This window comes from Trichogramma pretiosum, unplaced genomic scaffold, assembly GCF_000599845.2.
Source record: "Trichogramma pretiosum strain Unisexual culture from Peru unplaced genomic scaffold, Tpre_2.0 scaffold41, whole genome shotgun sequence".
Taxonomy (NCBI): domain Eukaryota; kingdom Metazoa; phylum Arthropoda; class Insecta; order Hymenoptera; family Trichogrammatidae; genus Trichogramma; species Trichogramma pretiosum.
Genome location: NW_019640824.1, coordinates 1,465,887 through 1,488,624, shown reverse-complemented (window position 1 = coordinate 1,488,624; position 22,738 = coordinate 1,465,887). Strand labels below are relative to the sequence as shown.

Genomic DNA, 22,738 nt, shown 5'->3' with positions numbered 1-22,738 from the left:
CTCTGAAATCCTTATGATATTTTACTTTTTTCATGATACTAAATATTGTGATTCTAAATAGTTGTCATATTTGACTATGAGCTTTTTGATTCCATCAACAGATGGAGTACTGTAAACTCGCAAGTGGTAAAAAAAGTTCCAATTCGCATATATACGATTGACGGAAAAATTCATTTCTATATACTTGGGCTAATTATTAATCAAAATAGTTGGATTTTTTTTCTTGAGAGTAAAATATGTTCATACTGCACCTGATTGACGAATAAACTCCTATTCAAGCTCTGAAATCCTTATGATATTACTTTTTTCATGATACTAAATATTGTGATTCGGTTCACTGACCACACGATTCTGACATGAGTTCTTCATCAATATTGATCCATGGGGTCTTCAAATTTTCAGAAAAGTACTTTCTTCCTTCTAATCAAAGCAGAACTTGGAAAAAATTTTTGCTCCTCTTCCAAGAATTTAAAAGTACCTAAATGCCCCTAAAAAAAAAGTAACCCATTATGTCGATGGGAAATTACCTCAGCTTTCCGATGATGAAGTTAGATTTTCAAAAATTTTCCATTTTCGTAGGGAAAATCGTCGGAAACTTTCTAAGTCAAATATCTCAAAAAGGGCATTTTTAAGATTTTTTTAAATAGTCTCAATCGAAAGCTGAGGAAATTTCCTATCGATATGCAAGTTGTCAAAGTGTGGTAATGATTACTACTTATTGAAATACAGCGAAAAATGTGTAAACAAATGAGATTCTTCGTCGCGCGGGGTACTGCGCGCCGAACAGCGGCCGCGTGGGTCGAAATTTATTATCACGTTTTTACACATTCATCGCTGTATTTCAATAATTTTTTGAACTATCAACTCTTTTATGATATAACCCATAAACATTGTTGCAAATGAAAGAACTTTTTTTACTACGAATTTGAATTTCGCCGTACATGGGTGTACCTGTTTTTGAAAACATTGCGCAACACACATCTAATTCAAATTATTTTTAGGCTCTCCTCAGTTTGTCACGATGCAGTCACTTTTTTTTAAAATTATAATTAACTTTCTTATTTTTTGTATTAATAATTGTTCCTCGTTTTTTCGAGTGTACAGAGAAAAAACGAAACTTCTCCACTTGAAACGCACGAAGGCATAAAAGTCATTAGCCTACATAAAGCCGAATTGTCAATATTTTTTTATTTTCAAACTAAAGAATTTAATTTATAACCATTTCGATACTTCAGAACTCGACGATTTCCGCTGTATTAGGATATTTTTTGTTCATTTCTTTACAATAACTCGTGTTAATTTTAAATACATTTAACGCCAAATTTAAAGTTTAAAATATTCGGCTGCTGGGTAAGGTAACTACTTCGTGACAATCTGAAAGTAACCTTAAGCAGCCTCTTCTTTCTCTCTTACTTTCTCTATCTAGCAGATGCGAGACTGTACGGATTACTTTCCGTTAGACGTGACGTGGTACATAGCTCGCGTATACTTGAATTTCTTTAGCTTCGTTTCATATGTAGATCAAAGTGCACGTGTAATCAGTTACTGTCCCACAATGTTAAGTGTGAAACTAAACAAGTAATTCAATTAAAAGTAAAAAATATTTGATATAATATACGACCGTGTGTGTTGTGAAGTGAAAGAAAATGTCCTCGCCCGTAAATTTTAACGGACGCTCAAACTTGGAAAAATTGAAGAGTTTGATCGATTGGGAGAACGAATCGGAACGAAGGGAATTTTTTCGTCACCTTGACTCTTTCATCAGCAAATCGAAGGGTCAACTTTCAAATCTACGACATATTTTTCAGGCCAAAGAAATCGATTGGCTTCTCTTGCAGGCCGTCAAAAACATAGAAAATCATCGAGAGCAACGATTTGTTAAATTCGTAATCAGTATCGGTTACAAAGACAAGCCTGACGTCGACGAAGACGGCAAGCCGTCGCCGCGTCGCACTACACCAGTGCATCAAATTGCCAGATGCAGGCCCCTTAATTTGGCTATTGTAGTTCGGCAACTTTTTAAATTATACGACAGATTTGATGTAAATTACACGGACGAGTTTGGCCTGACGCATCTCCACGTTGCCTGCATGACAGGATGTCTCGAGGTCGTAAGGAAATTTCTCGACTTCGGTCACGATCCCAATTGTCTCGAACCAGAAACTGGCGATTCGCCGCTGCATTTGGCTCTGGCTCATAAAAGAACAGAAGTGGCGAAATTGCTGCTGAAGAGTGGCGCCAATCCGAATTCGGTAAATAAAAACAAATTGACTCCTTTACATATTATTTGCAAAATTGACCACGACAGTTATGACTTGGTAAAAATGTTATTCGAGCTCAGTGACGACAAATATCGGCCTTTGCAAATCAATCTTCAAGACAATGTGGGTAACACGCCGCTACTCTGGGCTCTGTTTCGTAGACGAATAAATTTGTTCGAATTATTGCTGAGGAACGGCGCGAATCCAAATATAGCCAATGCAGATGGATTGACACCTCTGCAATATATTTGTCGGAAATACCACGACGATTTCCTGATGGAGATGCTCTTCGATATCAACGAGCAGATCCAGCAGACGGTGCAGATCGACTCCCAGGACAGTTGGGGTCGGACAGCACTGCACCTGGCTCTTACCGATACAGACGTGCATAAAACACGGATTATTCGCGGGCTAATGAAAAGAGGCGCCAATCCTAACTTGGCCGATACGCACGGATCGACGCCTCTGCACGTTATATGTAAGAGACGATACGAGGACGATTATAAACTAGCGGAGATGTTTTTCGAGCTCGGCGATGAAAATTATCAGCCGGTGCAAATCGATCGTCAGGACGAGTTCGGTCGGACACCGCTGTACCTGGCTCTGTGTTACAACTACGTAAAAACGGCTGAGTTACTGCTAAGAAGAGGCGCGAATCCGAACTTGGCGAATTCCGAGGGATTGACAGCTCTGCACATTATTTTCAAAGAAAAATTTGGCTTAATAGAGAAATTTGTCACAGAAGGTAAACTTGACTTAATTGAGAAATTGCTGCTGAACACCGATCCGAATGTAGCCGATGCAGATGGATCGACACTTCTGCACTGGATTTGCAATAGACATTGCGATAATGACTTGGCAAAGATATTTTTTAAAATCAACAAGGACAAAAATCAGTGGGTGCATGTCGACGCAGAGGACAATTTTGGGCGGACGCCGCTTCAATTGGCAGTGAAAAATCTCTTGCCATGCACAGTCGATGTACTCTTGAATCACGGCGCCGATCTATCTAGCTTCGTTTTTCCCTCCGAGAGTTTAATAGACAAACGTATTTCAAGTAGAAGGAGGAATGGTTCTAAAATTGTGAAATTGAGACTAGCAGCTCGTGCTCTAGGCATCGTCGAATGTTTTCATAACAGAGGATACGAATTGGACCAAAGCGGCGCCCTATTGATTATGAAATATTTCGCTGAGCACGAATTGTTCGCGACGTCGTCGGATCTTGAAAAACGTTTGTGTGAAGATAAGGACTTCGCGAGCAGGGCGAAAAAAATATCGATAAAACCGGACCTGTCGCTCTTCGACCTGGTGCAGTTACGACCCGAAAAGGCTCAAAAACTACTCTTACATACGGACTACTACAAATTAACGAACTCAAAAAAGTGGTCGGACTTTCCTAAAGGACTTAAAAAGGCTTGTGAAATTCATCTGAGCGAGAAATTATCCAGAGGATTTTTCAGGCGTTGGGCGGTTTATCCTTTCTGGGAATTCATACACTATCGGCTGCCACTCGAGTGCTGTGAAATGGTCTTGGAGAATTTGAATAACGAAGATTTATATAATATTTACTTGGCGGCTACAGGCCGAAGCTCCTGATGTCGATAACATATTTAATCATTTTCATATGAGAGATGAAAACAAATAATTCCAAATTAACTGTTAAGACTTTCTTTGTCAACTACATTGTAAATATCAATTTCGTATTCTTTAATTTTAAAATAAAAATTTTTTCTGCTAACAATGTAAGTTTTTTATTCGTGAGCTCTTCTTTGGTGTTACTGGTTAATATGCTATCAAATTGTTTAAATTTTGTACATTTTTTACACACATTTTATACTTAATTCATAATATATTCAAGAAACAATAAGTGACCAAAGAAAATTCTTCTAATTCATCGTTTAGCTTTTGTTTTTATTGAATTGACAGGGGTCGTTTTAATAAAATTTCATTGAATTTAGTACTTTATAAAGCATAATAATGAAGGTAGCTTCAGCAATCTGAGCAATATCCATCATAGGTTCACAACCCAAGCATGTTGTTTGTCATCTTTTACAAAATTGTTACTGCACATCTGCAAGCTTAAACTTCAGAATTATAGCGCTGAATGTGATGTAAACATTATAATAGTTTAAATTACAATCATTCTATTTAATAAATTTTACGCAACATATTGTTAATAATAAATTACCCATAGTTTTTACCTGTCGGAGATATGATTCATTAAAAAATCGTTGATTGGGCATAATAATTTGAAGTTTTGGGTATCGAGGCCGTCCGAAAATCAATAGAGAAGGAAATGAACGCTGTAAGGCAGTTCTATGGATTGTAAGTGAACCATCGTCATTTGGCTTTACTTTGTGATGTCATGACAGCCAAAGGCCATCTTATGGCCATCACACGTCACGGTATCAATAGGCAAGATACTGGAGCTCTGATGAAATCCTCATTCGAAGAAACGATTGATGTGTTGATAGATGCAGCTTCAGTTGCCGAAATAGATTTGATGAAAGGATGTTCAGAAAACATCATTATGGGTCAATTGTTACTGGTGGCTTCGATCTTCTACTCGACGCAGAAAAATGTAAGCAAGGTATTGAGATTCCAACGAACAAAGAAGCCAACATTATGAATGGTACTGGAATATTAATTGGAGCAGCAACCCCGATCCAAAGTCCATCGGGACTCAAGACGCCTTGTATGCGACCTACTGTATCTCTTATGTTGAATCCTTATAAAGCAAAGTCGGAAAGCTATGTCTCTAAAACTCCCATGGATACGAGAAACATTAGTCAGCGTCCAACATATTTTTCAACGAGCTTAAATTTGCTCCCCAATGTAAATAATAAAAATGAAAATGTTTTGAATTACCCAGAGTGTCCACACTACTCTTCAAAACAGCCGAGTTCTAATGACTCAATAGAAGAATCAGAACAAAACAAAAAAAGAAAAAAAAGAAATCTCATGTAATAATATTGATTATTATATGTATGTTCATAAAATTATGTTATAATATAAAATTGATTACTAGAAAAAAATTATATATTATTTGAAAAAAGATTAATTAGTCTAGAAGCAAAAATATAATTTATGTAATAATTAGTCTCACTTTCCTATATATAATACACATAAACATTTTCATAATTAACTTTTTACTTTTTACTTATTGATACACATGAGATATTGAATATTTATAAAAATTTCGGGAAAAATAAAGACAACTGCTGCACTATACATTACAGAGTTATTGGATATCAGTACGTGACTGTTATAAAAGGTAGAAAATTATTGGGCTGTCGATCGTATGTAATCGAGAATCTCCTATTATTTTTCTCATTTTTTTCAAAGTAAATTCAAAGGTTTCAATAATAAAACAAAAAAAACAAGTATTTACTTTCATCGTAATTTTCCATTTGATTCATTTTATTTTTATGCACTCACAACTGTATCTGTTATACAAATTTTAGATACACTTGTACGAATCTACTCTACTCACTGCAGAGAATGTAACACAGCATATATATTCATAGTGGTACAATAGTACTCGCAAAGAAGTTGGTAACAAATAAATATGTATACGAAATGCTCGGGTGTGAAGAGAGGAAGAGTCGATACAATTAGTTATTATCATTCGTTTGAAATTTATCTACAATCTTGTTCGTTTGTTTTCTTTTAACTTTACTAGATATAATTGGAAAACTAATCGATATTTATACTTTTTTTTCATGTACACACTTTCTAACGCTCCCTTTTTTTTGGCACATACTTGTTCTACATTCAGAAATAAAAACCCTACAAAAAATGCACTCGTTTCTCTGAAGCACACACGTGTACTTAATAATACATATAAAATCTCATATTCTTATATATAAAAAAAAAACGAAAATACAGATCATCGTTGTTCTCTTGCTATTATGATTGCACTCTGTACAAGTGTAACTCAATAAATATGCTAAAAAATATCGTTTATTCGCTAAATAAATTATTTCTTTATTTTTCGTTCGCATACAAAAAAAACGTTGCACTGCAAGATCAATATTAATATTCTCTACGTACAAGGAGCAACAACAACAAACAGTAGAAAAAACAAAATATCTTATATACACGTAACATTCGTAATTCGAAATATATATATCTATCTATCTATCTCTTTAAGGAATGACGATAATGACGATACAAAAAACCGATTCGCGCATACACACACGCATTCGGTGCATGAACACGTATATTATATATACACATCTACATAACGAGGGGGAAGAAAAAAAAATCATAATAATAAATCACGTAACGCGCGTTTAACGTCGCGCTCAAATACAAAAAAAAAACAAGATCCTAAATATATAATTCTTTATATATACGCTGTATTCGCCAGCGACTGGTGGATCGTATACGGATAGACAATTGCAACGACGCGTGTCTGTGTTCGCTCTCTCGTGCGCCAGTCTTCGGCCGCGTGTGTGTGTGTGTGTGTGTGTATGTATCGTTCATGAATATTTTTATTATTACTGAATCGCATTGGCAAAGTCGCGCGCACACGAGGATAAAACGAGATGCGCGCGATCGACTGAGCGATAATACACACGACGCGACGTTGGACGAGGACGACTCGTAGCGACGACGACGACGACGACGTTGACGGTGTCTAACCGACGATCCAAGGCAACCATCAGCTGGGCTGCGCGGGCGGAGTCAGCCGCACCAGAAACCAGGTGTAGAGCTTGGGCCTCTTCTTCACCATTATCTCGTATTGGAGATTGGCCAGGCCGTCGGTGAGGAAGCGCTTTTTTCCGCTCTTCAGGAACTCGTACCTGCGCCGAGAGCCACACACACGAGGCAATTAGATACATATTATAATTATTGCTTGGCAGATTAGAGAGAGGGAGAGAGAGAGAGACGATGATGATGAGTCACGGGAATGAAACCGTACGTATATGGACACGCGCACGGCGCTTTAAACGATGCATAATTTCACGCTTGTCTCGCTCGCGTAACGAGTATTAAATCCTCGGCTCATAAAAATAACAATTGAATCTCGCTGGACGATAATGAGAAGAGCTGCGAAAAATAAGAATAAAAAAAAATATATATATGCGCTGGTGCCGTACGTTATGAGCGATTTTATAAAGTTCCACGAACGATTCCTTTGTTACGGCTCGAAAGAGAGAGATAGAGAGAGACGCGTAAAAAGACCGTAATGCAGCGATAAATAATAATAAAAAAAAAAAAAAAAATTAAACAAGAGGAGACACTTTGGCAGCGCACGTCGAATTACGGTCTCTGGTTTCACTGCATAAAATTCTATACACAGAGCCGCGCGCATCTATCGCGTATCGTCCCGACGTACGCAGAAAATGAAAACGACAAAAAAAAAATAAACATCTCGAAAAAATCCCGAGTCCCGAAGGAGGATGAGGCGGAGGACATATCGTATATCGAGTTACCTTTTCGGATTGGCCTTCTCCTTCTTGTGCGTCAGCATCTTGTATCTGGCTATGTTGGCGGGATAGCGCGAGATGTGCAGGCCGCGGGACTTGATGCGATTGGCCATGTCGTCGTCCTCGCCGCCCCAGCCCCAGAACACGTTGCTGAAGCCGTTGACCATGCGGAAGTGATTGGTCGTCATGGCGGACACGCCGCCGAACAGGTCGCTGTAGGGCAGCCTGTGTGCGACGCAACAACGATATAAATTAATAAACGAGCGAACGATCGAACGGAAATGCGTTCGAGTATACGCGAGCTGTGTACTCGAAGTAACGATATTATTCATTCGCTCGTCGGGGCGCGTGTGTGACGCGCGTATATAATGCCGATATATATTTATAGGGAAAGGAAGCGCGTGACATATTTTCATAATTAGACGTAGCTGCGGATGTATTATATATAATACACATTACCTGTAGAGGAATTTGTCGATGGCCACGGACATGTGCCTCGGCTGCTCGGGACAGTTGTAGATGTTGCGATCGTCCTCGGGCAGCAGGTCGACGTCGTGAAAGACGAAGCAGTCGAAGGGCCGCTCCTTGAGCGCCTCCACGTAGCCGACGTTCATGAGCATCGCCCGATTGAATTGCCCGGTACCTTAAAATATATCCCCCCGCATGTATGCGTTATTTTTGGCCTTCTTGGTCGTCTTAGTCTTACAGTCTTAAGAGTAAGAGAGAGATTAATTCGATCGAGGTCGTGCACGGTGTATGCGTGTATGCATAGACGTGCATATAAGCGCAAGTATATGATATAAGTAAAGAGCGCGGGTAAATATATACCTGCGCGCCGAGCTCCGCGCTGACGCACTTTTCAACCTAAATAAAATTTGCTCTCTCTCTCTCTTTCTCTCACTCCACAATTACCCTAGTTATTATTATTATTATGAATATTATATTTCAATTATCAAGTACCTTCCTGCTCGACGACGAATATCTGATAGTCGAGCTGCTGTCTCAGCAGCAGCGGGTGCAGATTGTACAGCAGCGTCATGAGGTGCGGGAAGCGATCGCGGAAAGGCACGACGATGGCGACCCGGTAGCGGGCGCGACACTCCACGGGCGCGCCCCGGCCGCCCTGCTTCACTCGGGCGAACGCCCTCTCCATGGCGCTGAGGTCGGGCGGACTCTTGCTCACGGCTATCGGGCCGACTGCGCTCCGGGAACACGAGACAGAAAGAGAGAATGAATGACGAAAACCGGTCCAAAACAGACACGGAAGCGATCGCGACGTAGGGTAGTCAGACCAATCAATGACCGGGTACCAGTGAATGACCATTTTGAAAAATATCATATGAAAAACAATTAAAAATATATTTGTATGGACATAATTTAATTCTTTAGTGAACGATGCATCTCGTTTTCTATGTTCGATCATAATTTAACAAAGAAAAACGATAATTATTGCACATCCAAAAGTGGTCATTTACTGGTCGAAAGCGGTCAATCACTGGTATAAGTACCCTATATTATAATTTACTCACCGAGATTGGGCGGTACAGCCGGACACAGGGGCGGCTCCCGACTGCCGTCGTCGCTGTTGTTGTTGTTGTTGTTGTTATTGTTGTTGTTGGAGGCATTGACATCGGACGACGACTTGCTGGTGGGCCCCGCCGCCGAGCTCTCAATCGAGCTGGCGTTTTTGGCTCCGCTGGCCTCGGAGGCTCTGATACCGATACTGCTGCTACTGGCGTTGCTCGCAGACTCGTCCTGCATGTCATCCTCCGAGCCTGACGCGGCGCTACCACCGGTTCCGTATATCACCAGCGTTCGATGCTGATGCGGTGGTCTGGCAAAAAAAGATAGAAGAAAAAAAATATTACCAATAACGTAATACGATATATAGGAATAGGAAGAACAAAATAACGACGACGTAATATATCGGCGAGTGCACGATCGGTGCCGCGAGACCTTGACGATCGTTCGCTTGACGGCAGTCGCGCGAACGTCAATTTTCATCGACTCGCTAATGATCGCGCGCACTCGCGCACACGCCTATACGCGTACGATACTATGTATGAAAAAATAAAAAAAAAATTCGTCGCGTATCTAAAATATACCTGCTCGTGTTGATGGTGAAGATGGTCTCGATGGATCGGCGATCGATGGCCCCGCTGAGGTACTGGAGCGCGATGAGCGCCAGCACGATGCAGACCAGCACCTTATAGATGTGGGCCCGATGCCAGGGCACGACGACGCCGGCGACGGCCGACGACGCAGCCACTGTCATTCTTGCTTGTCCTCCTGCTCGTCCTCCTGCTAGCTGCTGCTTCTTCTTCTTCCGACGTGCTGCTGCTGCTTGCGCATGAGCCGCCCAGCGACACCATATCACCTCTTGAATATATATATCCTATACTTCACCGCACCACCGACGCGGACACACGCAAGCACCAACTACGAGACGACTGTTGTATTCCTACGATGTGACATTGGTTGGCCGTGACTGATCGTCGTCGTTCTTCGCTAATGTTATCGTTGTCAATGTTGTGCAGTCACACAAGCGTGTTACGATATATATAGCTGCCGATGTGGAGTAATATGCATGCGCGAGGCGCGCGACGAGGCTCTCGGAGCTAACTTGGTTTCTTTTTTACTTCTTCTTCTCTCCTCGTTGCTATTTATTATTGTTATATCGACGATCGTTTCATCCCTTCCTCCTCCGCTGCTGCTGCAACTACAGTTGGCTCGTTGCACACTCGTTGCCGCAGCACACAGCCAACAACGGGCGGACGGACGATCGTGACGAATCGAAGCCTGGAAAATATCGAGAAGCAGACGCACACACGCGCGCGAAATTGAATAATAAATTTCACTTCGGATATTGTGTGTGTTAATGTTATATATAGAGTGCAGCTCGCTGGTCGAGCTTCGACAGTAGCTTAAACTACTACTGCTGCTGCTGCTGCTGTTTCGTATCAAACGAGCGAGCGATTATACATACATTATGTAGGTAAGATACGTGGGTAAGATAGGCAAATTTTTTTTTTCGTCGTCTTGTACGTACTATGTGTACACACATGCGAACGAACACGACGACGACGAAGACGACTCTTGGCTCGTTATGGACACGTATATATCGTGCACTGCTACTACAACTACTGGCGAGTCGATACAAAATTGTAATATTAAGGTCAAGATGAGACTTTTATGTAATCCATTTGGGTTTCGTTACGTAGTTAGACTATCGAGGCACGCGCATTGTTACATTGCAGCGGCGCTACATGCATACGTTATATTATTCCAAGTATACATAGGATGTATTTGTTGGGATTTAGCGCGAACTCGAACTTTTGCCGAACGCCCCGCGCTTCGGAGCACGCGGTGGGCGTCGAGTGATAACACCAAAAAAAAAAAAAAAGAGAGAGAAAAAAAAGAAGAGCACAGATAAAGAAAAAAAACACACAGAAGAAACTAAGCCAAATGCCATTTGCGTATTTAAATACGCACATACAACACGAGTCGCTAATCAAAGCAACGCAACCGTAGCGGTCGTTGGAGCTCGTTGGCAACAGCTCGTGTATACGTATACGTACGGAGGGCTCCATTAAAATTAGCGCAAATCCACGACGTAAACCATGCTGTTATTCCGGTGTCTCGTGCGCGGGTCTCCTCTTATATATTTTATTACATATATATATATCTTCTAAATTACATCATTCAAGCGGTGCACACGTGTGTGTGTGCGTGCGTAGAAAATGCGCCAAGGCAAAAATAGTACCCTTTTTATCGCGACTCGCGTCCGTATATACCGCAGCAACGAGCCCATTCGCATTGATGATACCTATACAGTCCTTTGTGTATATCCAGATAGTACATCATCATCTACGCGATGAGCAGCAGCACAAAAGACGCGTACTGCGCGTGTAATTCAATACGAATTTATGAGCTAGAGCAGCAGAAATCTCCGCTACATAGACGCATCGTATCAAGAGGCGTATATACGTATCTGGCTCGTCGCTCCTTTTCAGCGCTGCACAGAGGCGTCAATCATAGAAACGACCTGTTAACGTAATTTCTTCTTCTTCTTCTTCTTTTCTTTTTGTCCACGACCCATTCGTCTTTCTTCGCGCGCGTGAATACCAATTCTCTTAATTAAAGTCGAGCGCGCGCGCGAACTTTTTCATTTTCTTGATGTATGTGCGACGAGGAGGCGCGTGCGGACTGCATCGCAATTAATTTACACGTACGCGTACTCGACTGTATTTATATGTACACACGAGGCACTTGAGATATTACAGGAAACTCGCGGGAACGGAAATTAATTACTTTATTTAGTATATATTTCTTTTTTCCCCCTAGCGGCAAAAGATAAATGGGCAAATAGTCGTGTCGATTTAACGTAACGAAACTACTCGACCTTATCGACGCGTCGCGATGTGGTAATTGCTTCTGCTTTTTTTTTTTGCAGCAGCAGTTGTTGTATCGCAAACATGTAATACACTTGAAACAATGAAACGGCCACTCGAGTTGCGCGTCGATCGCCATCGAGTGCATATATTTACGCCATTATATCGAACAAACATAAACTTATGAGCGGCGTACATTTATATAAACAGCAATAATGAAGTACGCGCGGCGAGGCGCAGAGAAAGAAAGAAAAAGCCAACTTTCCATCGCTACGATGTTTATTACGAGTAAGAAATAAAATAAATGTAAAAAAAATAAAACAGAGGCGCACTCGTTATCGCGCTCTAATCTCTCTCTCTTTTCTATACACCCACGCGCGCGCGCGCGAGGCTACTTTCGCCGCGCTTCCTAATGCATATTATATATAATCATCATCGATATAGCTCGCGGCTAATTTCCTACGCACACACACAAACACGAGGTTAATTATAACGAGTCTCGCGCGTGAGTCACTTTAAGATACACATGTCATTTGTAAATTATAATTGCAGTGCCGCTGTTTATCGATCGCCGAACGATAAAATATTATCTTTGGATACATCATAAATGTATATACGCGAGTGCGCCTGCCGTTCATTATTAAGTGGCTATACTGGAGCGATCGGTACACATATCATCTACAAATGACAATGTAACGAAGCCCATTCATGTATATTATAATAGGCGCACACGTAACGCGATTCGATCGGTTGGTGCGCACGCGCGCGCGCGTCACAAAGTCCGCAGAGAAATTGTTGCATATCGTTGCGATACGAATGCAAAAAATAGCAAACGTAGGCTGTGTCCATCGAGTGACATTCGCCCCTGTGCCGAGCAATATTAAGCGTACGATATGAACAATATCCTTCGACGAGTCACGGGCTAATGGGAGATTTTATTTATTCACCGGCCTGGTACGTCGTATGATTCGCGTGCATCGCGCGGACACCGCTGGCCCTATTCATTTCCGTGTCACCGGCGCGCGAGACAGACAGAGAGAAGAGGGAAAAAAAATATACCATATAGGCACGATATACATATTTGCATGAAATAGATATGTAGGTAAGTGCGACGGATAATTGCACGCGACGCAAATTTCTACGTCAAAAAAAAAAGTAAAATGAAATAAAAGCCAACTAGTAAAGAGCTGGAAAAATGGAATTATTCATGCGGAGCGACACACAAAAAGTCTTTTTTCTCTTCTTTCGTGTGGGATTTTTTTTTTTTTTTTTTTTTCAACGCAGCGCTGTAAATCGAGAGCGCGCGCGCGCGCGAACGCGACAATGCGTCGACTTTGCGACCGAGCGTACGAGTTAAAAAAAAAAAAAAAAAAACAGAGGAATTACAGTCGAGTTAGCCTCACGTCGAACAGCACGTTACATATAATTCGGCTGTGTAAAAAGCGAATCATTGTGCGTGCTGGCTACGAAATAGAGAAAAAAAAAGCGCGCGTAAAAATTCAAATAAACGGCATAAAACGCGCGCCGATTGAATATCATTAACACACTGCAGCGGGCACTGCGCCGGGCATATAATACATACGTAGGTACACACATTTATGAGCGCAGGACTCGCGCATTGTTACGCAAAATAGATTTCCATTTGGAAAGTAGATCGAACGCGGCGATTCCTGCCATTTCTGCGGTGGCGGCGATATATATAATATATATGTGTGCCATATCGTGTACCGGCGTGACTCGCTGTAATTTTCGACGTTAGTTGCGTAAAATGTGCAGTTCGCACATGTATAAATGCATGTACGCGCGTCGTTTTCACTTTTTTTTTGCGCCTTCCCATTACGTAGTGCGCCGAGTGCAATAAAAAGTAAGAAATTAGAAACGAAAAAGGAAAATGTCCGTATAGTATCCAATGGACGCGGTCAATTTATTATAGCGTCTTGATTTCGACGGTGGATGCATTTCATCGATTATACAGTAAGCTCTCGAGGAAGTAGATCGCGTCGCTCTCCACTTGCACCCTTTCTCGCGCCGCGCGTATATGCGCTCCTCCTCCCCGAACTCTGTTCTCGGCGCGACTCGATATTCTTTCGCGTTTTATTTTTTTTGCCGTCGTCGCGTCGCACCAGCTTTTACCGAAAGAAGAAAACCCAACGACGACGAGCGAAGAATACGGGAGAGCAAAAAAGAATCTAGCACGAGCGAGCTCAGCAAGATGTATGCACGATGATGCATCGGCACAATATACACAATGGAGTCTCTGTACATGTATTCAGCGAGCTGTCGTCGGAGAGCAACGTGATTTTTCTCTCTCTCTCTACTCGCTCTTGCCCTGCTGACACTCATCATCGTCGTCGACGGCCAGAGATCGTGTCATTGTTATTATACACACGTATATAAACAAAGTGCCGCTGTGCTCTCTCGACCCGTTGCTTTTTGCTTATTAGACTCGTCGCGTATGTATAATATAGCTCGCAGACGAAGCATTCGATGCAATACGCTTGTGCGCCCGTATGTATGCGGCACACATTATATCGTATACACACAAGTGGGTGTCAATGTTAAACGTTTTGCCGCCGGCGCGTGGCCCTCGTCTCGTTGTTTGTGCCGCTTCTGCTCCGTCGACATGGCGTTATTATAACGTATACGCAATCGTTTCAGCTCTTGGAAATTGACCGCGTCGCTGAATTCGGCTTTCCCGAACTCAAACTCGGCGCTGATCGCTCGACGAGCTTGAGAGCTTTTTTCTTTATTTATTCTCATATTTATCGACTCTGACTTTTTTTCCTCTTCTTCTTTTTCTTTTGGCCGGGCGCGCGCGCGCGACAAAATAAAATTCAGATTGTTTATTTTTTTTTAAAGCCACGCACAAGGTCGAACTCGAATCCGATCGGTCGTTGCGTGAATGTATAACGTACCTAATTCATCGTTTATGGATGACCGCACAAAAGCGTTTAAATGACACGAATATATAATACGTATATTTTTCGCTAGTACCTTATCAGAAAATTAGAGATCTTACCTCGGTGCATCTTACAACCATATACCAGTTTAGTAGGACTCGTCAGGCCTAGACGCGGCTGTGTGCCCGCAGCGGCATTCACTCGAAAGCCCATTCGACGCGTCTATTGTACGCGACTCGTGCTTTTTTTACGGACACGCAACCGCATGTGTGACACACAAATATATACGCGCAAGATAAGTATCTCTCTCACCGCTCGCGTCATGTATGTATATTTCTTTTCTGTTCCTCCTACCTCATTCTTTGCAATTCGACTGTGAAAATATCTCGACAGAGTCAGCTATAACTTGCTCGTAATTAAAAGCTCTATTCCCCTCGTTTTTGTTAATTTTTCATCGTAGTGAAAAAAAAAAAATTTACACGCGTTATAGATACGTCTATATACTCTATCGATATGCGCGTGTACTTTTCTTGCCGTGTACAGTTCGCGAACAGAACGGAAAATACATAAACAAATCCTTTAGCAGTCCGCAGAGTATTATATATATACCAAGATATATTGTGTGTGTCGTCAACCTCGAGACCTACTTGTGTGCGCACGTTCGTGCCTCACATGACTCTATTTATCGCTTCGAAAATTTCGGAGTCTTGCAAACGCACTCGGGAAAAATTAAATAAAAGTGATTAAAAATAGCAATAAGCAGCTGCACGAGAATAACTGCAAAATGTAAAACTTCTTTGTGATTTTTTGTAAACGAAAATGAAATTGAAGTATAAAAAATTAATATCCAAGCGAATTAATCAACTGAATTTCTCTTTAAAATTTATTTGTTTGAATGACATGAAAAAACTACGAAATGGAATAACACCAGATATTAAAAAATACTGCAAATATGCTTACTGTCATCGCGAGCTTTGGCTCATAATTGTCAAGCTGTATGATGCTTGTACACTTACTTTTAGTGGACTTTAATTTTGTCGAGTAGAAAGCTGCAATGTCCTTTGTTCATACACGCGAACTTGCATTTGCCGCTCAGTTGAGGCGATTGATTTTTCGAAAATTCGGAAAATCAAAATCAAAGTTTTAAAATAAAATTTCGGAATAATAAAAGTACTTGTAAGAGCTTCTAATAGTTTTCAGTCTGTCAGCAAATATATTAAAATATTTCGCACTAGCTCGTGTTTTATCAATTTAGAGTTGCGTATTACTACGTGAGGTTTATCGAGAAATCCAGTAGCCAACTAAATGCTTGCCTCATTCAGAGTTTTAAACGATCTGAAATAAATTCTCAGCTGACTGTAGTATTATAATGAGCTGCACGAATCTAATTGACAAAAAATGCCCCGAGAGCATGGTATGATTAAAAAATAAAGCACCACCGCGGCAGTGAACCAAGGCGTAACGATATAATATATAATATAAGATATAAGGTTGAATTCAATCAAATTCACACAATTTACATTCAAATTTTAGAAAAACTTGTACTCAATTATTTCTGTTAGTTTCTGTACATATTTACAATTTTCAAGAAAAAAATCAACGCTTTTCATTATTTCACTAATTCTCGTCTGAGGAACTATTCAAAGCAGTACAATAAGTGCCATATGTTGTTTTAAACAATAATTCATTTATAATAACTCAATTATCATCTGACGTGGAATTGAATTATTGCTTATGTTTACGATTATGGTAAAAAACGAGCTTGCTCGCCGTTTCTTTTAAAGAATGAGATCAGCGACGATTGCCAAAGCGAACTATTATAAAACTCGGTATAATTATTATACAGTCAAGTCGTCCAATTATGTAAAAAAATTGTCCGTAATAAAACTTTTCTGAACTTGATACAAAATATATTAGTTAGTTTTAGATTTGATGAAGTGGTACTAAGTATGAGATACACGAATGTTTCTACGTTCGAATTTGTTATTAGGCACGTCTTTTTGAGGTCCAAAGTCTTTATATTTTCCATAAACAACTTGTGTATGATCGGTCAAATTGATTCTATATTTTGTAATTTTTTTCACACATTTACTTGTCTAACCACTGTGATTTTCAAGCACCGTCTTTTGGTGTATGAGCAAAGTCGATTTCAATTCCAATTTCTTCTCGCATTTATTGCATCCAATCTCTCTGCGAACCTCGTGTACTAACTTTATGTGGGTTAGAAAATTTGATTTCTTCCAAATTTTCTCTCGCACTTGTCTCACGTTCGATCTTTACAACCTTCATGTACCGTCCTTTGGTGCCGAAACAAATTTCTTTTTAGTCCAAAATTCTTCTCGCAATTATCGCATTCGTAATCTTTCCGACCCTCGTGGACTGTCTTTTGATGCTCAAGCAAATGATGTTTATGTCCAAATTTTTTTTCACACTTGTTGCATGCGTGATCTTTACAATCTTCGTGTACTGTCTTTTGGTGTTTGATTAAATTGCCTCGTTCCCCAAATTTCTTCTCACACTTGTCGCATGGATAATCTTTGCGACCTTCGTGGACTGCCTTTTGGTGTTTGATTAAATTGCCTCGTTGCCAAAATTTCCTCTCGCACTTGTCGCATGCGTAATCTTTACGTCCTTCGTGAACCAGTTTTTGGTGTACAAGCAAGTTCTGTTTCGTTCCCAATTTCCTTTCACACTTGTCGCAATCATAATCTTTGCGACCTTCATGGTCTGTTTTTTGGTGGGCAAGCAAAGAATGTTTATATCTAAATTTCTTCTCGCAATTGTTGCATGCGTAATATTTCCGGCCTTCGTGGATCATCCTTTGGTGGCGGAGTAAAGTCGATTTGTATGCATATTTATTTTCGCACTTGTCGCAAGCATAATCTTTGCGACCTTCGTGTATCGTCTTTTGATGGTACAGTAAACTCAGTTTATATCCAAATTTCTTTTCGCATTTATCGCAAGCGTAGTCCTTGCGATTTTCGTGGACCGCCCTTTGGTGGTTTAACAAATCTGCTTTAATTCCAAATTTTTTTTCGCAATTTTTGCAAGCAAAATCTTTCCGACCTTCGTGTACTATTTTTCGGTGCTTCAATAAATCTGATTTTTGTCCAAACGTCTTCTTGCACACGTTGCACGCGTAATCTTTGCTACCTTCGTGTATTGTCTGTTGGTGAAAATAGAAACTAGTTTTGTGTCCAAATTTCTTCTCGCATTTATCACATGTGTAATCTTTTCGACCTTCGTGGATTACCTTTTGGTGTTTTCTCAAATTGCTTTTATCCCCAAATTTCTTCTCGCATAGGTCACATGCGTAATCTTTGCGACTTTCGTGGATTAGTTTTTGATGTATGAGCAAATTCCATTTTCTTTCATATTTTTTCTCGCACTTGTCACACGCGTAATCTCTACGACCTTTATGTAATAATCTTTGGTGCAAAAGCAAATTTGACTTTTGCCCAAATTTCCTTTCGCTATTATCGCATCCGAAATCTTTCCGACCCTCGTGTAATGTCTTTATGTGCAAGAGCAAACTGGGTTTAGTATCAAATCTCTTTGCGCACAGTTCACATAAATAATTTTTGAAAACTTCGTGAAATATTTTGTTGTGCTTGAGTAAAGTTAATTTATTTTCAAATTTCCTCTCGCACTTGTTGCATGTGAAATTTTCCCGATCCTTGTGTACTAATTTTTGGTGTGTAAATAAACTCGATTGTTTCACAAATTTCTTCTCGCACTGGTCGCATGCAAAATCTTTGTGGACTCTGTGTTCTGATATTAAGTGTCTACTTAAATGACTTCGAAACTCGAATTTCTTTTCGCACTTGTCGCATGTGTAATTATTCTGATCATGGGGAGTTGTACCTCGGTGTGCTATCATACTTGATTCTAGTGTAAATGCCTCCTGACAAATATCAGAAAGGTATTTTTTGTCGTCTGATACAACTATGACGTGTTCACTTGAATTATTTTCTGAAACAACTTCTTCGGATTTATTATCACTTATATCCATTTTTGTGCGTAAATAATACGATAGATTCTTCAATTTACAGAAGAGTAATGAGTATAATTTACTTTCTTGAATTAAATCTTGTTTCGTCGGGAAAGACAACATTCAAACTAATTTGTTTTTACTCTAATATGATCAGTGTTTGAGAGACGATGTGAGTATCGTTTATAATCATATTGTTTACGATTAAGGGAGCAATTTATCTGTTTAATCATTACAACATTTGAAACAATTAGAAATTCCAACTTGTAAACGATTCTTCGAGGAATTTTCTTGACTTCACAAAACTAAGTATTTCACAAAAAATCCTAGTAATATCGATTACATTTAACCTTATTCAATTCGCACTTCATAATCTGCGACGGAGCTTGCACTCAATCGAATTAATATCCATCTAGAATAGCATAATAGAGCCTGTTTAGAGCTTTTTTAGCTCTTTCAGTTCTTTCATTCAGATAATTCATTGTATTTTTTATTACATTTTTTTTCACTGTCATTATGGTTTTGCCATTTTTGGAGCTTTTTAAGCTCTCACAGGTCTTATATTATTATTAGAATTTATTTACTGTCCTTATGGTGTTGGCTAGTAGTCGTCAAGCAGATATTGCATAAATCTTCGTTCATTAGATCTTTCGTATGGTACCCGCCTCCCTGTGCCTTTTGGTAAGCTCCCAAAATTCATTCGAGCACGCGCAAACTTGAAGTAGTTCCCCGTACGCGAGTATAGTTACGCCGCTCGTTCCGGTCGTACAGCTACAAGTCCGATTTGGAATTAAAAAAAAAGTTTATTAAAAGAAATTACTTTCCATTAATTGAATCAAATTTTTTTCTATTTTAAGCCCTCATTGAGCTCTTTAACTCCTCGATACCCAACGCGCTTAAGAGAAGTTTGTTTCCAAAAACTGCGCAGAGAGAGAGAGAGAGAGACAAAGTCGTCGAGGCCCTCACACGTATGATGCGCACTTGGGCCGGCACATTTTATATATAAACATAATGCGTTAGCGCTCTTGTGTGCATCGCCGCCAGCGTCGCTCGTGCTCTTCTGGCTGTGTACGGCCAATTCTCGTCCGGTATGCTAATCGAGTTGCGCGCGACGTAACGCAGCGCACAAGCTCGAGTCGAGTTGAGCCGTGTACGTAATTTGCAAAATAAAAAAAAAAAAAAAATAAAAGATGAAAAATAAAATGCGTCATCGTTGCCGGCCCGCATACACACATTTAGGTATACATCGGCGGGAGCGTCTTTTGTCGCGTTAAAATAAATTTCGAAAGCTGATGGCCGCGTTTCTACGACTTCGTAATGTATATATAGGATGCGAGCTTTATCTTCGATACAGCGAAGCACACACTTACAAATCGAGAGAAGAAGAAAAAGTGCATTGGCAAGCAAAAGTAGCCGAGTGTATACGACACTTAACCCAGTAATGTGTTGTTCAGGTATCGAAAAGTGTGTTGTAGTACGAGGGAGAGAGAGAGAGAGAGAGAGAGAACCCATTTCCAGACTTGCGCACACATCGTATTACGTTATGTTACACGTATATAGGTACACTGGGTATAGGGGGTACACCTGCAGCTGGAAAGAGTCGGTGAGGCGTGCGATACAACACACACATATATATATGATGTAAGGGCAAAGTACTGACCGCGTAATACTCAAACTCGTATTATACGTGTGTGTATGCACGCTAGACTCGTGCCCACGGCCTGAGTGAGAGACACACACACACACACAGACAGAGTTTAAGCGAGCGCAAGAGAGAGAAAGCTTGATAATCAATAGCTCGGGTTGTGTGCACTCGGAGTGCCGGAGTAGCAGCAGCAGCAGCTGCAGTAGTAGTAGTAGTGTGTCTGTCCTCTCGTAGGTAGGTAGGTATATAAGGTACACTGCTACTCTCTCTGTCTATAGAGGTGCGGATAAGAGAGAGAAGAGCAGAGCAGAAAAGACAGAATCCCGCAAAGTATGCAAAGAGCGTGGCGCTGCGAATCCCTTTTCCGATGTATATAAAAATTTTGTATTCTCTCAGTCAGTCATATACACCCACACACTAATGGTCCTTGCGTATATACATATCCGCAGCTGCCGAGACGCGGTCGAGAAGGTAGAAAAATTGATGGACAGATGTGTGCTAATGCCTCGTTATCGATTGTCTTTTGGCTTGTAATGAAGGAAAGCCGCGGAGCCAACGTACTAACCCATACAGTAGTATATAATAATAACGCCGAGACACACACGTTATGTATTCGTGCGAGTATGTATATAACGTGGTTTTTTTTTAATAATTCATCGTCGTTATACCAACACACATGTGCACATAAACACCATGCGTATAAAAAAAAGCAAGTGTCATCGCACGGGGGCAGATGTGTACCTGTGTATACGATATAACACACGACTCGTTGTTTATAAAGTTTCGCGCGCCGACCACGAAAACACCAACGGCGACACTCGTTGCAGCACGCGTAATAAAATATAAATTTGCGTTTAAAGGCACAAACTCGCGTGCACACTATATATACGAGCCTATTACGAAACAGCAGCAGCAGCAGCAGCATCCACTGTATATGCTCTCAAAACGATCGAGCGTATTACATATATGATACAATGGTCAATTTTACCTTGTGTTATCGTGTACGCAGGAGGCGTGCGCGCGTGCAGAAAACTCGGGAGTAGCACAGGCTCTGCTGCGGGCTTCTCGTATTTTGTTTTTTGTTGTTATTTTTTTTTCATTCTTCTTGTGCCGAGTCGACGAGTTTGAAAATTCGTGCGTTGTATATCGTATACGTCGACGAGAGAGAGCTGACACTGTCGCACACGGAGGTAGGGGCTCTCTCACTCGTGCGTTAACAACACATCTTATACATAATTTACGATGTATGCACGCGGCACAGGTGTTGCAGCTCCTTGTTAAATATATGGTACACGAGTATATATATAATATGCACACTCACGCGCGCACCGCGTATATATAATATATACGAATCGAGACGAGAGGAGTAGGAGGACGACGATTCGGTCTGGTGTATCTGGCGAATATAGATATCACCGCGCGCACTGCAGCACTCGGCGATCCGCAGACGCACTTCTCTCTTCTATATACTAGGTAACTCTCCGCGAGATAGATCTGTTATATATACGTATATAAATTTGTTGGTTCTTCTCGCTCGCTCGCTCTCTCGTGTGTCTCGGAGTGTGTATACGAGAGAAGATCTTCGGTGGGCACCTATATATGCACTAACTATGTGTATTATGAACTCGCGTGTCCGCCGTCGCTGCTACTGCAATTTGGACCAGCGCGAGACGATCGCGCAGCGGAATGTGCAGCACATGCGACGGCGACGACGAGCAGCAGCAGAGACTGGAGAGAGAGAGTAACACCGACAGTTATGCATATATATTTTCTCAAAGATGTCAAAGCAGTAGCAACGCTCAGCGTGACTGCCTGTATATATGTTTATTATTATATATTTTATATATTGTCGCAGGATCGTACACTCGGAGCACCCGGGTCCAAACTTTATATATTTTTGTAATTATCGCACTCGCGAGTCGCGGCTGCCAGAGCAGTACTATAATGCACACGTGCGACGCGACGTCGATATCGATGGTCCAACGTGCGGCGCGACGTCCCGAGGAAGACTGGCACACACACACGACGCGCGAGACTGGTCTAGCTGCGCTGCCGAGAGAGCGCGAGAAACGAGAGCCGTATATATACACACGCACGCTATATACACATGCAGCT

General features: G+C 41.0%; 2 protein-coding genes across 2 annotated transcripts; one reads left to right on the top strand and one right to left on the bottom strand.

Moving 5' to 3' along the window:
• The first annotated feature begins 1,646 nt into the window (after positions 1-1,646).
• Positions 1,647-3,857, top strand: LOC106656626 (ankyrin-1-like). The gene is made up of 3 exons (XM_014377692.1): positions 1,647-1,658; positions 1,809-2,252; positions 2,337-3,857. Exons 1-3 carry the CDS (start codon positions 1,647-1,649, stop codon positions 3,855-3,857), a joined length of 1,977 nt encoding a protein of 658 aa, XP_014233178.1.
• A 2,481-nt stretch (positions 3,858-6,338) lies between these two features.
• On the bottom strand, positions 6,339-22,658 carry LOC106656728 (beta-1,4-N-acetylgalactosaminyltransferase bre-4). Its single transcript, XM_014377851.2, has 7 exons — positions 21,612-22,658; positions 9,802-10,495; positions 9,226-9,530; positions 8,657-8,893; positions 8,156-8,339; positions 7,703-7,921; positions 6,339-7,069 (listed from the first exon to the last, which is right to left on the bottom strand). The coding sequence occupies exons 2-7, from the start codon at positions 9,969-9,971 to the stop codon at positions 6,928-6,930; spliced, it is 1,257 nt and encodes a 418-aa protein (XP_014233337.1). The 5' UTR covers positions 9,972-10,495; positions 21,612-22,658; the 3' UTR covers positions 6,339-6,927.
• Positions 22,659-22,738: the final 80 nt, after the last annotated feature.